Source organism: Anthonomus grandis, chromosome 2 (genome assembly GCF_022605725.1).
Source record: "Anthonomus grandis grandis chromosome 2, icAntGran1.3, whole genome shotgun sequence".
Classification (NCBI taxonomy): Eukaryota; Metazoa; Arthropoda; class Insecta; order Coleoptera; family Curculionidae; genus Anthonomus; species Anthonomus grandis.
This window is the reverse complement of record NC_065547.1, coordinates 31049638-31068148: the sequence shown is the minus strand read 5'-3', so window position 1 is coordinate 31068148 and position 18511 is coordinate 31049638. Positions and strand designations below refer to the sequence as shown.

General features: G+C 33.4%; 1 protein-coding gene across 1 annotated transcript in view; it reads right to left on the bottom strand.

Moving 5' to 3' along the window:
- The window catches only part of LOC126733509 (uncharacterized), a 31357-nt gene that overhangs the window by 6307 nt on the left and 6539 nt on the right, over positions 1-18511 (bottom strand). The window contains exons 3-6 of the mRNA XM_050436827.1: positions 8578-9473; positions 5137-5457; positions 2906-3172; positions 2619-2816 (exon numbers count right to left, since the gene is read on the bottom strand). Coding sequence (XP_050292784.1) covers positions 2619-2816; positions 2906-3172; positions 5137-5457; positions 8578-9473 — 1682 coding nt within the window. The remainder of the gene's footprint in view (positions 1-2618; positions 2817-2905; positions 3173-5136; positions 5458-8577; positions 9474-18511) is intronic.

Sequence of the window (18511 nt, the reverse complement as noted above, 5' to 3'; positions counted from 1 at the left end):
ACGTATTTCGGCGTTTTTTTTAAACAGTGGTTTTCGATAAATCCGTGGTGGGAAGTTTTCAAATTAACACCCTGTATATCATATTCCTTATAAATCTAAATGGTAATCATATTATATTACCACATCATTAGTTTATATTTAACGTTTCAGCATTTTACCCGATTTAACCTTTTTATATTAATTGTTTTAAAAATTAGTTCAGAATTAACTCTGTACTAGATTAGTCGTTTTCTATTTGAATAAAGTTTTTTTAAAAAACAAGTTTCGTGGCATCACTATATTTAATTTATATAACTATTTTCAATACACCTCTAAATAGAATGACAAGAAAATAGCGAGCGAACTCTCTAACTCGATAGAAAGAAAATTTCTTTTTATTATAGAAAAAATGTCTAAACCCTAATCTCTATCTCAACTGGTTCCGATCGGGTAGAGTTCGGGTTGTCGCCGCCAGCTTTCGGAATAGAAATATAGAAAGAGGTTGTCTGGTTTTGCTATGACTTTCGTTTATTTTTAGTACATTGAAAATTTTTATTTTTTAATCGTTATTGTGTGGATGGGACGTTTTTGAAGCAGATTTGAAAATCAACAAATTCTCTTAACTTGCTTACTCCTTTTTTTAGGTTGAAAACCACAGTATGCTATAACAACCAGTAGGTTATCTCGATGCTCCACGCGCCGAAATTTCGTTGACCTCCAACGCGCTTCATCCGAAATATTTCACCCGTCGGCTCTTGCCTATGATCAGTGACGTCGTTAGCAGCGGAGAAATACGTTTGCCGTCTTTTATTTTTGTATGTTATTTGTTGCGAGAAGCATTTATATTTGATTTTTTTTTTATGGTAAACACAAGTACAAGAAGAAAGTCCTATGTCACTCTTGGAGTGGTGCTTGCACGAAGATATTTGTGGGCATTTATTTTGAATCGCTGTAGGTTGTATGCGTCGGGAAATATGTCAGGTGGAAGCCCGTTCCACAAGAAAAAAAGATTGCGTGAGTTTTATAATTTTGTTTTTGTATTCTTATTGAAAATGGAAAGACGTATTTTTTTTTTTGAAAGTTTACCCACTATTACAGAACAAATAGCTAGCTATTTATCCAGTGCTATTATTAAGAAATTTATTTTGCATGCTAATTTTCCATTTTCCTATTAACATGGCTTTCCATAATAATGTTTATATTAATTTTATTCTTATTTATAAACAATTTATAATAAGTAATAATATTGATAAACAAAATTTGCCAGTTGCCGAAAAACCATAATCTAAAAAATGAATCTAAATTTTATTATTGCACGATGCACGCCGCCCATGGTTTTACGTAAAATTACCGTCTATTTGCTGTCGGTGCGGGCTTCAAGGTTTTTGAGACCGTCGTCGATTTATGAATGGAAACGGGGAGAGATAACCTACTGGTTGTTATAGTATACTGTGTTGAAAACGATCATTAAGTTTATAAGGTCGTATAGTTTATCCACGCTTATGTACGCCCCGAAATTGGAAAATTCCCAGTGATTCCACTGAAGGGAATGAAATGGGTTTTATTATTTTATAGAAATTGTGAAAATACTTTATATATATGTTTAATTTAATCGTTAGTTCTTCATTTCCATTTCTAAGGCAAAATCTAAGAAATCAATAATAATATTATATTAAATTGATATTTTAATACTAATATTAAAATATAAATATAATATTAAATATGTTTAAATAAAAAAAAGAAAAATGTATTAAGCTATAATAAAGATGCCTGGGAAAGAGATTGGGTAAAGTTAAAAGCATCCATTATAAAATTTGCCGTTTTATTGATACCCTTTGTAAGAACATTTACTTCAAAAACCAATAATAAAACTATAAGAAATTTCGAATGACATTTCCGTAATTATGTGAAAAATCTTATTAGCTATAAAATAGGCTAATGTTTGTAAATTGTTTTTATAAGAATGTCTGGCCGAAGGCCGAAGGATGCCGAATGACATAAAGAAGAGGTTAGCGAGTGCTAATCGCGCATAGAAAGAAATTTTCTTTCTATATTTTTTCTCGTCTGTTTCTATGTCTATCAAGTTAGAGAGTTCCGCTGCAGAAGTGTGAAACGACGGCATATAAATTACAGTAAGTCAGGCCACTTCCTATGATGCCTCTCAATCTCAACCGCTCTGGCTGTGTTGCGTACGGGGGATCATCAATGAAAACAAATTCAGGAGCACTTGATTATTTTTATACGCGGGAGTATTCATTAGTATTTTAATTTATAAAATATGAGACAATTATTTATGAAAATGAGCTGGAATAGATTTTTGTACCTCGTTTCTAATAAAATACTGAAATATTTAATATACTGAAAAAAAAAAACACAACACCCAAAAACTCTTTCAAGAAATGTACTGAACCAGGTGAGCGTATTAACGTATATGCGAAAATTAAATGCCGTCGACGCCGCTCGAGTGGCCTGATTTGTTGTAATCTAACCTTAAAAAAAATTTTTTTTTTGATTTTTTGTGGAAGTAAAGCCGTTTTCTGATAAATATTTTTAGGTTAAGGTGAGTTGTTTTCAACAATAAAATGTGTACGCTTTATCACAGTTGGTAGACAAAAAAGAAATTCAGAAAAAGTACCTACATGTTTCGGCAGCACCGCTAAAGAATTAATGCTGCCTCCAGGTCCCTCCAAAACCCTTAAAAGTTCTGGTGTGTCCAAAGTGTTATAAGCATAAACACTTCCATTCGAACATCCGGCAAATAAAATATTATGCAGCAGCCGCATACAAGTGATCCCTTTAGATTCGGAGGCTTTAAGGCGATGCTGCAGTTGCGCATTCTGAAATAATTAATTTTCAGCCTTTAAATAATACTTTGTATTGCTACTGTGTACACTGAATTGCAAAGGTTCTATCACATCGTACTTACATGAAATTCAAATTGTAAAATGTCATCCGTTGCGGTGCCGCAGTACAATTTTCCATTATAGAATTCCATGGCGTAAACGGTCGACGAGACCACTTCCTGTTGATCATAGAAGTTTCGTAAGTGAAGCATCGATTCCGCGTCCCTAATGACGATCGGGCCGCGTCTTTGGCCCACGATCAGGATTTTTCTCGGGCCCTCTCTGCTGGCGATTATCGCTAAAATGTCCAGGCGGCTCTCGGAGGTGTGTTCCTGGGAGACTCCTCTGCTCTAGTAATAGAAAATTATAAATTATTTAATGCTGTACAATGTGCTGTACTAAGTACGAGGATGACGATTGGGATCGCGGAAACCGTTATGGCCAAGTTGAGTGATATAAGTACTGGAAATATTTGTTGGATATCATAAACTACAGACCAATTTCTCTGATATCAAATATAGCAAAAATCTTTAAAAAAGTTCTAAAGAGTAGAATTATAGAATTTTTGAAAAAATACAAATTAATATTGGTAGAAAGTAATTTAAGCGAACCGTTCCTAGACAGTGAAATAAAATGTAATGGTTTTACGACATTTAGAAGAATCCGTGATTCATCAACTAGCAGGAAGCTGAGAGGTGGTGGTGTGTTAATATTTGTTAGAAGTACTATAGTTTCTCAACGCATTCATATATCAAAATCTCGTATAGAACAACTTTTTGTTCTTTGTCAAATTGGCAATACTAGAGTTATTATTGGAGGCGCATATTTACCCCTACAGTCATCCAGGAAAGTGTATGAATGACACTGCGTGTCTGTTAAACAGATCTGTCAGCAGTATTCCAAGGCATATTTTTTATTGTTTGGCGACTATAATTTACCCAATGCTCTGTGAATTTGGTCTAACAGTTCAATGTCCTATGGGTAATCCGGCTCTTTAAGTAGCTCAGTCTCATCTGCCGTCTCTCAGGGTCGCCAATATATTTTATGAAATTATTGTCACGTATGTGACCTACATTGTTCAGTTGAAGAGGTACAGAACATCTTCATTTTCTAAGTGGTTGTCTTCAGAATTGAGAAGAATGACTGCAAAAAAAGGAGTTCATTATGTGTATAAGCAAGATCGCATATAGGCAATTTATAAAAAATTCTCAGATCTGCGAGCTAAATGTAAAAGGCTTTCGGATCTCTGTTTTTCAAAATATATCAGAGGTTTTGACTTAATGTTGCAGCAGGATCCCAAATCCTTTTGGAAATTTATCAATGGCAGAAGATCAAGCCATACTCTGCCAAATACACTCTACTATAATAATCAGTCTGCTTCCAATGGTCAGGATCTTTTTGGGAATTTTTATCAGACAGTATATACTGACAAGCAAGATTTGCCTTTTTCGGGTGATACAGTTACCGAGAATAATGTTGGTAGTAATATAAACGTTTCGAGGATAACAAAGGGGAGATATTTGAGCAGATAGTTAAACTTCCTGCAAAGCTTTCTCTGGGCCCCGATGGTCTACCTAACTATTTAGCAATGTGTCTGCACAATTACCTTGCCGTTGTATGTTTTCTGTAATAGGCCGTTGGAGGTTTAAGTGTTTCCTGATGCCTGGAAGGTTAGTTTATGTGGCTCCAATTTTCAAGTGGAGCTAAAGATAATATGGAAAATGATCGCAGTGTCTGTAACTAGTCAGCTATTTCTAAGCTGTTTGTTTCTCTAGTTGCCCAACAGCTCTGCTGGTTATGCAAAAATTTAATATCTGAGAATCAACATGGCTTTTGTCAAAACAAATCTAATCTTATTTATACATTTATATTTATTTATACCCTTATTTATACTTCTATATACTAGAAGGGCAAGTACAGGTGGACTCTATATATACTGACTTTTCCAAAGCGTTCGATCGGGTTAACCTTCGAATCCTATTGGGAAAGTTGGTGGGTCTACCTAAAGTGAAATTATAAGATATATTCCATTGAGTATACACTCACCCTACCCAAAGTATTTGCTGGAAAAAAGCTACCAGCAGCAAGTATCCTTAGAACATTGAAAGGCCTTTCAATGTTCTAAGCAAGTATGACATGTCTTAAAATATTTACAGATATCTTTTTTAAATATATGGTATTTTAACCAAATAAACAAGTTTAAGTACTACATTTAATAATAAAAATTCACTTCAGGTAAGTTCGCCTTGTTAATATATTATTGAAATTGGCATATCCCTCAATAAGCTCTTTATTTATACCATTTGACACTCACCCTAGTCCAAAACTTGACAATACTCCCGTTCTTACAGCCGATAAAGATCCAACCATGGGCTTGGGACATGCACAGGATCGGATTCGACATCAGTTGGCTCTCAATCAAATCGCCTTTCGCAATACTGTAAACGTTGAGCTGTTTAGTCGCTGTGCCAACGTACAAAAACCGCTTACGGACTATTGAAAAACCGGTGACGGGCCCCTCGAACACCGCCAACGTGCGTTCGATTCGATTCGTTTCCAGGTTTACCATGAGAACTTTACCGGACTCGGTGCCCATGACGAGGATATTCGAAGTCTTCGATGCCCGATATATGACCTAAATTCATGTAATAATAATTAATCGTGATAATAATAAGATGAATAAATATAACAAAAGTGACAAAGGCAGGAATAAAAACATACGGCGTACTATAGCCGTAAGATTTTCGTGCTACTCCAACGCTAAAGCTGTAAGTTCAAGCTACTCTACTAGTGGCTTTATTTATGGTAACTCAAATATCAAAATAAGGCTAGTGAGCATAATCAGTATTTGTAAAGTATAAATTTGCCCATTCCATATTTATTACTGAGCTTTCGCTTAAATTTTAAGAATGGTGGACCCATGATTAGTTCGCCTTGTAAACATAAAACAGCATAAACTTGTTTTTGCTTTGCGCCTCTCGTTCTACAAATGCTAATGAACTTCTTTCAAAACTTGGAAATCTGCTAAGAAAAAATCTATTATTTTAGAAGGGGATTTTAACAATGATTTTAGTGATATTAGTGTAGAAAAATCTTAATAGTTTATTACAGGCTTTTGGTCTGACAATGTATGTTGATATTCCAACAAGAATAAGTGACCATTCTAGCACCGTTACTTTAGACAGCAAGCTTACGTTTAAAACTCACGTAGAGCAGGCAGTAAATAAGGCAACAGCCCTAATATAGTAATTAAGGCGAACAATAGGTACAAGATGGGGTCTAAAACCCCACGTTCTCCAGTGGCTTTATACTGCAGTCATACGAACGAGGATCTCATACGGATCCGTGGTATGGTGGCCAGCCGTATTGAAGGTCATCAAGGCCCAAAAGCTGACCAGACTGCAAAGACTGGTCTGCTTGAGAATTACTGGAGTAATGAGAACAACACCTGCGGCACCACTAAATATTCTTCTTGGGCTACCGGACCTTCCAGTTTGGATTGAGAGGGAGGCCATGGCGGCGCATAAGAGGATGAAGGATAGCGGAAAGTGGCCCAATGTTCATTTAAGACAAGGCCATATGACGATTGCTGTCAGGATGTGTAAGAACATACCAATTCTGACATCCAGATGCACTACAGAGAATGGCAACCTAAGGTTAAACAAGGGGTTTCAAGTCAAAATCCCGATATTGGAAGAATGGTCGGCGAACCAAATTAAAGAGCCAAGTGGTTTCCAGGCCTGGTACACAGATAGATCATGGATGAAAAGCACCAATTCGGCCGGAGCCGGAGTGTACAGGATGGAAACGAACACAGGGGAATTCTTTTCGCTAGGGAAACACACCACAGTTTTCCAAGCGGAGGTGTTTGCTATACTCGAAGTAGCAGACAAACGAGAGTCATTGGAAGGTAACTGGGGGATTTGCATCTACTCTGATAGTCAACTCCAGGAATGCAGAGACGCATTGGAAAGGCTTGCAGCACACAAAGAATCGAGCCTGAGGTGGGTCCCAGGACACCAGCGATATTTATCATATCGCTAACACCCCTTATCGGTGGAATTTCAAAAAGTTCGTTCGTATCCGGGGCCTACATTATAAAAAAACATTGTTGCAGTTAATTTTTTTTTCCTTAAGTTGATGCCTGTGACTCGTTGGTGCGGGCAGTCTCCGTTCAAACTCCGAAGCCACGCCCTTATAGTTTTCGAGGTCACGGGTAACAATTTTCCCATTTTTTACCCCTTATCGGTGGAATTTCGAAAAATCCGTTCTTATCCGGTGCCTACATTATAAAAGGAACCCGTTGGCAAAATTTCACGTTTCTAGCTATTGTAGTTTGGGCTCTGCGATGATGAGTCAGTCAGTCAGGATAAACTCTTTTATATATATAGATAAAGATAAACATATTAAACTCTTGTGTGATGCCAAATATTTAACATTTAATGTCTCCAAGACTAATATTTTGAACTTTAAATGTAACATTGACAATATAACCTTGGGTGATATACAAATTCATAATTTAAATGATTATAAGTTTTTAGATATTATTATCGACTCCAAGCTGAAATTTGATAATCAAATTGCTAAAATAAAATGTCATTAAGATGTTACGCAATCTGTACTAGTGTGGAGTGAGATCGGTGTGGTTATGGCAAGAAATGTATATTTTTGTTTGGTCGAGTCACATTTGAGATATGCTGTATACTTCTGGGACTCATGCTATTCTGCAGAAAAAAGAGCAGTGAGAAAAATTTACAAACTTGCCTCCAGAGATTCATGACAATCATTTTTTGTCAGTGGTAAGTTCAGATTTGGTGTCAACAAAATTTTTATTTTATGTGTTACCATTTGTTTCTTTTATTATCTTTTTGTTTTTTTCTATGCTTTAAAATTTTGTAATATATATTTTACCTATTAATTTTAAGCACAATTACCATTTTTAGCTACTCTATATTTAATTCGGCTTTTGTTAACAACATTTTATATTATGTGATAATAAAGCATATTTGACTGATTAGGCAGGGAGAGATAACACCTGAAGAAGCGTGAGATAACCTTATGAGGCTATAAAACTTGAATCTATTCATGAAATTTTCTTTAAACAAGTTTCTCCAAATCAGTCATCTAAGCCAATCTAAAGATATATACCATTACCTTTATACCATATTTATTCATATACCATTCAGTTTGCTATATAGCAAATATAGCATACAGAGTTAAATTGCGATTAACTCAATTTGGGGAAGACGGTACAGTAAACCAACTAGACTCCTTAAGACAAGATTCTCAGTAAATTTTCATGTAATAAAAAGAGAAAGGAGTAAGAGAAATGCCACAATTCTCTTTTTAACTTGTCAATTAGGTTTGGTATTGCAAGTTAATATATTATTTTCCGCACCTAATACCTTCGTTGACCCGACTGGTATAGTACACACAAATTTCAAAAAACTAATATATAGTAGACACTCGCTAGTAGTAGTCAAATCGATCAGCGAAGAAATCAGTCACAAAGAAAACTTCTGACAAATATAATCAGACCTTCATTATTATTCCACGTAGATATAAAAATATATATAATATTAATGAAGAGGTGCTAGAGTTGGAAGTGCTACTAAATAAAGTATAACCTCATATTCTCCGTTTGTCTAAACGAAGTCTTTGTTGCAAAAAGTGAAATAAAATCAATAAATGAATACATTCTTCGCAGGCTTTTCCTTAAGAGGTAGACAGATTTAATTTTAACTATAAAACTCACCGTAAAAGCACAAACCACCTCCTTAATGTTAGTCCAAACTTCTGGCTCATCATCTATAGCTTTTAATTTAATTTTCTTAACCTCCTCACTACTTTTTTGTTCTTGTTCTCCACCCCGCTTTCTGGCACTGACCCCGTTCGATTCACTAAAAACTGTCTCACTCAATAAATCACCCGATTCCCTCTCCTGTGAGTTATCTGAATAATAATAACTGCCTTCCTCTTCATCTAGTTTTCTGACGCTATGGAACAGATCTTCCATTAAATCTTTTTTATAATCTTCCAGAAGTTTGCTGCACCTTTCAAACCCTTTGATTTTATCAATTAGTTGATTGTAATTTATATAGTGACCATCTGATTCTCTTTTATCAATGTCTATAAAAGTATTTATAGTTGCTTCTATGGCCATTACAGCATTGAATTTTAAAGATGGTTCTCTGTGAGTGTCATCATTTACTACAGTCATCTTATCATATTCACTGTCACTATCTGGTTCGTCTTTTATGGCAGGAGTATTAAATGATTCAACAAATAAATCATCAGGTTCGTCTTTAATCTCCACTAGTGGAGGGTCTGATTGAGATTCTTTTGGAATTTGCTCATTATTATCACAGATGTTAATAGGTTCAGGTTCTACATTATCCGAGGCAAGATCAGGTGGTTCAGATTTGATATCTGAGACTGCAGGATTTAGGTCTACTGATGTAATTTTAGTGATTGTTGATGTAGCATGTAAGCTTGGTTCTAATGTAGATTGCAGTTGAAGATCTGTTGATGGAGATTTGTATTCTGGTGGAGGAAATAGATTCTGTTGTTGTAATGTAGATTCTTGTTGTACATGAGGTGTTATAGCGGGAAATTCTGATTCAGGTGTTGGATGAAATGGTTCAAGGGAGTCTGAAAAATAATGAAATTAATTAAAAAGTAAGAATAATATTTTTGGTAGATTTTGGCATAAACAAATTGAACGAGATTGATTTGCAACATCAAACTTTGAAAAGTTTTACTATGGTATCTTGAATTTACCTTAAATAAATTTTAACTATCAATAATTATCAAATCTTTTTTATGTATTTTATATGTAACTTATATGTGCTACATTTCAGTAAAATACTCCAGTTATTTAAGGAAATTTAAAAACAATAAAAACCTCTTTGGATTAGAGAGGTATATATTACATAAATCAGACAAAATCTTTTATTATTGAACAGCTGCCTACTCAACCCGAAATGATTATAAAGAAAAAGATACTAGTAATTTTCTCAAAGAAACTGTGGACTTTATAACTCTTAGCAAAAATCAATACTGTGCTATTAGTAAAACAATGGAAGTATTTTGTTATAAGCCTATAATATGCAGTGTATTCGTAAAGTAGCGGATAAATTCAATAAAAATAAAATGGACCGTTTCTGAAAAAAAATGCTCGAACCCGTCGATTTTAATATTGGGTTTAGGGTTTTTCTACGTGGTACTACAGATATGACGTCATCAATATGTTTTTTAAATGGAAACTACCATTTTGTAATGCAGAAGGATATGGTACAAATGAATAGTGGTTACATAAGCAATTTTGAACGAGAAATTATGATAAAATGTAAAATTAAAGAAATACCTATCTAAATTAAATGTTGGTATTTTGGTGAAACTATTTGAACTATTTTTACATTTGCAAGTGCTGTCAATTCTTTTTTATACACTTTATTACCTACTGTTATTTTATGAAATATTTAACCTAACGTGAAAGAATCGAAATGCAAGATTGTTTAATGCAACTCATCCTGATCGGTCGTCTATTAACCAAAGCATGGTAAGCAGAGTTGAAGAAAAGTTTCGTGAATTCGGGCATATTCGGGATACTCAAAAAGCTGGTCAGGGTTCAATAACTGAAGAAGGTGAGTTTAACGGTCCAAGATAATCCCAAAGCCATAATCACAGACACGGCTTCTAATGTTAATTTATCGCGATCTACTGTGCATAAAGTATTGATAAAAGCAAAGTTCCATCCTTATAAAATATTCTTACTTCAAGAGCTATCGAAGATAATTTTGATCGCCGAAATGAATTTTGTGAGCAAATGCACCTTATGCACATTATGTAATGATTGATGATGATGAACAATAATTTTGTAAAACGGATAATATTTTCTGGGGAAGCAACATTTAGTCTAAACGGCCATGTGAACAGACAGAATTGTCGATACTGGGCGACCGAAAACCCTCATTGGTTCACAGAATGTCATACACAACACACTCAAAAAGTCAATGTTGTTGTGAATATCCAAAGTTCACCATGTTTAACGGGTTTGTACCAACCTCTATGTTTTCGCTGTATTAGATTTAGTTTTATTTTATGTTGATTTCCTAATCTGTCTGATTATCCCATAAAACATAAACTCTGCTGTGATATTTTAACATATGTGTGGTGCGGTATAGTAGAAGGAAGAGTTTTAGGACCTTACTTTTTTGATGAAACTCACACTAGTGACAGGTATTTGGACTTGCTTCAAAATTATCTTATCTCCATTCTGGTAACTTTGTATCCCGATTTGGAAGAACCCGACATGCACCAACGTAATCTTTTTTTTCAGGAGCCCCGCCACACTATGTTTTAGCCGTTCGCAATTATCTTTCGACGAGGGTTCATTGAATGGCCACCCAGATCGCCAGATTTAACTCCCTCGATTACTGTTTATGGGAATACTTAAAGAGTAAAGTGTATGTCACCAGCGAGTTTAGAATATTTAAAAGAACAAATACGCCAGGAAATTAGAAATATAACTCCAGATGTCATTGACAATGTTCAAAAAGAATTTTTAAATCGCCTTGGTTATTGACGGGTTGTTAATGGTGAACTTTAACGTTAACCGTGTAGATCAACTTTGTGACACTTACAAGCTTTAGATAGCAACAAATGATTCATAAGTCGACATGAGGAGGAGCCTGCCTGGACAATATCTTGATCAATTTTAGATGAAGCTGCTACGGTGGTAGATGTAAGTATATCTGATCACCTTAGCCACATAGCTCATTTTAAAATTTCCTTAACTAAACCTGTGAACACTGAGTTTAAAACTCCTAGACTAATTAAAAGACAAGGTCAACTTAATTTTTATAATGCCTTATTGAAGCCTAATCCGGGGATTTTATTACTTTCCCAAGCTTTGACGTGAATCAAAAATGCGGTTTATTTATAGAAATAATCGAGTATGTCTTTCTGCAGTTTGTACCCAAAAAAAAAAAACAAAAAAGGATATTGATCTTTAAAGGTGGCTATTTTCATTATTGTGATAAATTAAGTTATAGGTTAGTTTATATTTGTTATAAAATTTATAATAAAGGCGGTTAATAATATTGAGTGGAAAACCATTAATAATAAAAATAATAATAATAATAAAACTTGTATGTCAATAAATATACATTATAAATACAAGATTTTAAAGTAATGGCGAAGTCTAGCCCTAAGGGCTACTTTAAGTTAACCACAAAAAGCAAAAATAGCATATTATAATTTTTTTAAAATTAAATAAACTAACAATAATAAAATTAAGATTCTATTCCGTAAAACTATAATATAATACTTATAGGTTAAACATAACAATAATGAGGTTTATAGAATCTTGCCAAGAGAGATTAACTCTCAAGAAATAATACGTATTTCAATATAATATTAAGAATATTTAGGGTAATAGATGCAGGAGCCCATTTAAAATATGTATTAAATATCATTAAACAATAAATTGTATAAAATAATAAGAATCTTGTTGGTTGATATAAAATCTAAGGCTAAAGGCTGAAGTACAATGTACATGATGGCATGCCCTCTAACGGTTGTTTTTGAATTAGATATTCCCTAAATTTATATTTAAATTTATTTACATTTAAAAGTTTAAACTCATTAGGTATATTGTTATATAATTCAACAGCATTAAACAGAAAAGATCTTTTGTAAAAAAAAGATTTAAATGTAGGCATGGTGAGGAATCGTTTATTTCTATGTTCAAATTACTTCACCTCTAGGGATAAACTTATTTTTTAGTTTTATTATTGAAGAAGTTGATACTGGTACTGTAACAATCTTGTGTACAAAATTTGCTAAATGAAGCTTGCACCTGTTTGACATATTAAGCCATTTAGTTTCTTTTATTTTATGTGATATATTTTCATTCCTTTTAATACCATATATTAATCTGCAACAAGAGTTTTGCATTTTTTAGATTCTTTCTTTTTCTACTAATTGAAGACATGGCATGTATATAAAATCACAGTACGAATATGGCTCAGAACGAGACTATCTTTCTGAGAACACAGAATTTTTTTAATCTAAAATTAAGCGAATGTCTTTGGCTGTATTTTAATTTAAGAGAAAGGAAAGATTTTTTATTTAAATGTTTAACGTCCCCGCTGTAACGTAAATTTTCATCGAGGATTAATCCAAGATAGTTAGCTCAAGTAACATAGGGGAGTTTTGAGCCATCTAAGACAATATCAACGTTTTTCTTAATAATGTTGCTGTTTTTATTATTGGCAATACATAAAAGTTTTGCCTTGCTTAAATTAAGTTGCACATTATGCTGATAAGATAATGTTCTAATAGTTTCCAAATTGTTAATCAAATGTGTCAAAATTGTATACAAGATGTGTGTCGTCAGCGATAGCAGTGACTGTGCAGTAAGTAGTAGATTGAAGAATATCAGCAGTATATAATATAAAAAGTAGCGGAGACAGAATTGATCCTTGGGGCACACCAGATCGAATATTTATAGTTTCAGAGCAACGTGTATTGTACGAAACTTTTTAGGATCGATCACTCAGAAAAGAAGAAATAATGTTTACAGACTCATCCCTAAACCCGTAATAGTAAAGTTTGGCGCAAAGAAGTTAATGGTCGAAAGCCTTTGAATAGCCTAATAAGACCAAAAGGCTGGCAAGTCTTTAAAAGCGATATGTTTAATTAAGTTTAGCTCAGCAAGAAAGGCTTCTTTAAAAAGGGGGAAGTTGAAAATGCGATAAAAAAGGGAATTAAAAGAGACAAATTTGTAGGAATGTGGAAAGTTCGAGGAGTATTGGATGACATTGTCCGTAGTTGTGGGTTTGTGGTAGATTTCAAATTCAAGTTTGTTGCTATTTTTTTAAATAAGCACGTCAAGAAAATGCAACCTATTTCTTCCTTAATTGTAAACGAGATATTTGCGTGAAGAGAGTGTATAGAAATGAGGAAATCCGTCAATTCAAGATCATTGCCATTCCACACTACAAAAATAATATCCACCTATCTCCTATATACAGTGAGAAGAAGAGAAGATTCAGGCTAACAACATAAAAATATCCAATAAAAAGCATGTGGAATATAATTGATTCCTCAAAGTTCAAAATAAGACTAAAAGATCTATTTATCCCAATGAATTTTATGAGTTCTTCCTATCATAGCTGAGAATCTAACTAAAAAATATAAATCAAATCTAATTCCTTAAAATGCATCGATGTCTTAAGTTATGTCGCAGCATCCTTTTCTTTTCACAAGGTGATAACGTGGTGAGAGAAATGATTATTATAAAAATTTATTATACCTCAAGTAAATTACGGTATTTAAGATTTATTGAACTAAGTCAATTTTCTTCTTCTTTTCAAAATTTGCGCGTGAAAGATAGGATTTTCTAAATTATTTTTTTCTATAAAAGGTGCGTAATACCCAAAAAAATAAGTAACTTGTAAATAATAAACTCAAAATCAGACTTTTACGGCCTCACAGTGCCTTTACTAAAATCAATAAAAAAACTTATTTTTCACCAACTGGATAAATCTATGCTATTAATATTTCTAAATAATTTCTAAGCTCAAACTGGGGTTTGCAGCTCAATTCTTAAATCAGGGGACAAAGAAGACACTACAAACTATAGACCCATCCCCATCTTACCAACAATTTAAGTTTTTGAGAAATGTATGGCAAATTAAATTGTTGCCTAATTTAATCAAAATGAATCTTTTTCAGATCGCAGTATGGTTTCAGGGCTGAGAGCGACTGAGCCTGTTATTATGAGTGCATTTTTTAAAAGTGGCATATTGGTCGGCCTTGTTTTGTGACCTCGGCAAGGCTTTTCATCTTCCTGTGCAAGCTAAATTACTATAAATTCACAGAAATTTAATCGGGTTGTAAGAGTTAATTCGAAAAACACAATGGTAGAATGTAGCTGAGAGAATCACAATATTGATGTCGACCAAGGCTCAACCAACCTGGGTGCAATAATTTTCTTAATCTTTATAAATGACCTACCAGCTGGAGGCCGAGCGGTAGTTTACTTTAAACAAACTGTTCCTAAATAAACAGAAAACCAAAAAATTGAGATTGTCCTTAAGTCATATAAATAATGTGTGTATAACTAACTGTAAAACTCTTTGGTCTATCCATGGAACCTAAGATAAGGTGGAATGTCCACATTGATAACTTTACAAAGAAACTTAAATCAAACATTTTTGTTCTCATATATATAGTGTTTTATTACATCTTGTTCACTCCATCATATCATATGACATATTGTTATGGAGGAAAGCATCCTGACTGAATAGAATTTTTGGTATTCAGAGAAGAGCTTCAGTTAAAATAATCTCAGGCATGGAATATAAGGATGATTGCAAATAGGCTTTTACTCACCATAAGAATCTAACCTTTCATTTACGGTGTATACTGGTAGGTTTATCTAGACTAAAAAAATTAGAAAAATATACTAAACATGCACACAGACATCCACATATGAGGCAAGTTAAACGATCTTGTTGTTCCATTTTACTGACTACTGAATTGTCATCCTGACCATATGGGAATTAAATTTGTTTAACAAAGTGCCAATGGAAATAAGTAAATAATTTTAGTCAAATTTAAGAAGTTTTATTAAAAAATAGTTTTTATAGTATAGATGAATTTTGAAATTTTAACTTTAATATTATTTAATGATTTTAACCAAAGTATATGTCCAGGTCCAGTGCTTTGTTTTTAGTTAAGTATATTTAAGATATTATTTTTTTTTAGTTAAATAAATTTCATAAATATAATGAACAACATCTTTCAATTTGTTCCGTTGTGACAGGTCTAGCATTACAAGCAACAAGAGTTGTGGAGGTGGAATTTTAATGTATGTTTAAGAGACTTTGTGCATGTTAGAAAGCTTAAGTTGGCATATGAGTGTTGAACAGTTATTTTTATTATGTAAATTAGGTGTTACTAATTTTGTACTTGGTGGTGGATATATTTCACCAAATTCACAGGCGAGTTTATATGAAGGACACTGCCACTCAGTCGACATCCTTAGGCAGGAGTATTCAGAAACTGATTTTTATATTTTTGGCGATTTTGATATACCTGAAGCCAGCTGGAGAAATAGTGACTCAGGGGTAGCTGTTTCTGGCCCTTTGAATTCACATGGGTTAATATTAGGTCAATGTTACTCATACCTGAATTTTTATCAGCAGATAACAATTCCTAACAATAGACTGGTCTTTTTAGATTTAATTTTCTCTAATATATCTAATCTTTTGGTTAATGAGGCCACTGATCATCTTTTTAATGAGTCTATTCATCATAAAGCATATTGTTTTTCAATAGTCCCTGGTGGTGCTGATAGGAAGAGCATTAAATTTGTTGATTTTTACTATGACTTTAAAATGGCCGATTTTAATGGTATCAATAATTATCTAGGTGCAGTTAACTGGGAAATTTATTGGTGTCAAATGATATTAATGTCATAGTCTCTCAATTTTATCATATTTTAGGAATGGCTATAGCACTCTTTGTGCCATTAAAAAGGTATAAAACATCCCAGTTTCCTTCTTGGCTTTCAGCCGAATTAAGAACATTGGTTAAGTTGAAGAAAGGAGCTCATAAGTGTTACAAGACCAGTAATCGAGCAGCTGACTATTTAAAATTTTCTAATCTCAGAAAGAGATGTAAAACTTTGAGTGATATTTGCTATCAAAATCCTATACCTTTTGAAGTTGGATCAGTAGCTTTATACTAACCCTAAAAGTTTTTGGTTTAATTTAAATAAGGATAGGGAGGTAAATGGAATACCTAATTTGATGAATTACAGAGATAATGAATTCTTGGGATGTGAGGAAATTGCAGAGGGTTTTTCCACTGTATAAGATCAGAACAGCCCAAATAATCTTAGTGCTTGCGATCAGACTAGGGTAAATAATACAGTCAATAATACAGTAAATTTGTCACTTGAATTGGTATTTGATAAAACTTTTAAACTAAAGCCAAAGCTAAGTTCAGGTCCGGATGGTGTTCCCAATTATTTTTTGTCAAAATGTGTTTGTACTATTTCTTACCCTCTTTTTATTACATTTAAAAGATCTTTGGATACAGCAGCTTTTCCAACTCTATGGACAGCTTTGTCGTACCAATATTTAAGGCTGGTGATATCAGTGAATTAACGAATTATAGAAGTGTGAGTCTACAATCTGCAATCCCAAAGCTTTTGGATGGGCTTATTTATGATCAGTTGCATTTACTAACTACCTTGGGGAAGGGATGTCAAGTGGATGTCATCTACACTGACTTCTCCAAGGCTTTTGATAGAGTTGATCATGGCATATTACTAAGGAAGTTGGAACTGTTTGGCTTCCCTGGAAGATTAGTGGCTTGGTTTTCTGATTTCTTGTCGGGAAGGACCCAGTAAGTTCACATCGGTAATGCTAGGTCAGACAACATTGTTGTCTATTCTGGTATTCCGCAGGGTGGCCATTGTTCTCCTCTGCTGTTTAGTATATTTATTAATGATATTGCCTCCAGTTTTGAAAATAGTAACTTCTTGATATTTGCAGATGATGTTAAATTTTATAGACAAATATCTTCCATTGACCAGGTTAGGTTGCAGCAGGATTTAAACAAGTTGTATGAATGGTGTATTAATAATAATTTATTTTTAAACATTAGCAAGTGTAATATTATGAGTTTTTACAGAGGAAATAAGAGGAATGATTCATCTTACAGTGTTGCTAGCCGTAATATTCAGTACTGCAGCACAATAAAGGACCTTAGGATATGGTTTGATGAACAACTAACCTTTAATACACACATTAATAATATAATCTTAAAGTCGTCCAGGATTCTTGGCTTTGTGGTTCAGAAGTGTAGGGCTTTCTCATTGGAGACCTGCAAAAGAGTTTATATCTCACTTGTAGTTTCTCTGCTTGATTATGGTTCAATGGTTTGGTCGCCATTTTACATGAACAACTATTTAGCCTTGGAACGAGATCAGAACAAGTTTGTTAGATTTTGTCTGTTTAAGCTAAATATGAGAATCCCTGATAATCATATATATGGATCATGCATTGGAGATGCTAAATCTAAAAACTTTAAAACAAAGACGTTTACATTCAGATCTCATTTTTATATTCAAGTTGTTAAATGGTCATATTCATTTGTTTTCCCTGCCATTGCACTAATTATGCATCTCACTCTCCAATTAAGAGGACTTTAAGATTGTTAAACTCAGGTGAAGTGGATATTTTGGGCATTACCTTGTTTCAGTTTAGGCATCAAATTAGATAAATTATTTGAATCTTTTTGTTCATTTTTTTTTCAATTTTTTTACTTTTGATTATGGAAGGTATTTTAATTTTTAATATTTCTGATATTAGCTTTTAGTCATTGTTTTTTTTCTATATTCATTTATGGGTTGTAGTTAAGTCCAATTGAGAGGACTTTAAGATTGTTAAACTCAGGTGAAGTGGATATTTTGGGCATTACCTTGTCTCAGTTTAGGCATCAAATTAGATAAATTATTTGAATCTTTTTGTTCATTTTTTTTTCAATTTTTTTACTTTTGATTATGGAAGGTATTTTAATTTTTAATATTTCTGATATTAGCCTTTAGTCATTGTTTTTTTTCTATATTCATTTATGGGTTGTAGTTAAGTTATCAGAGCCAAATCTGT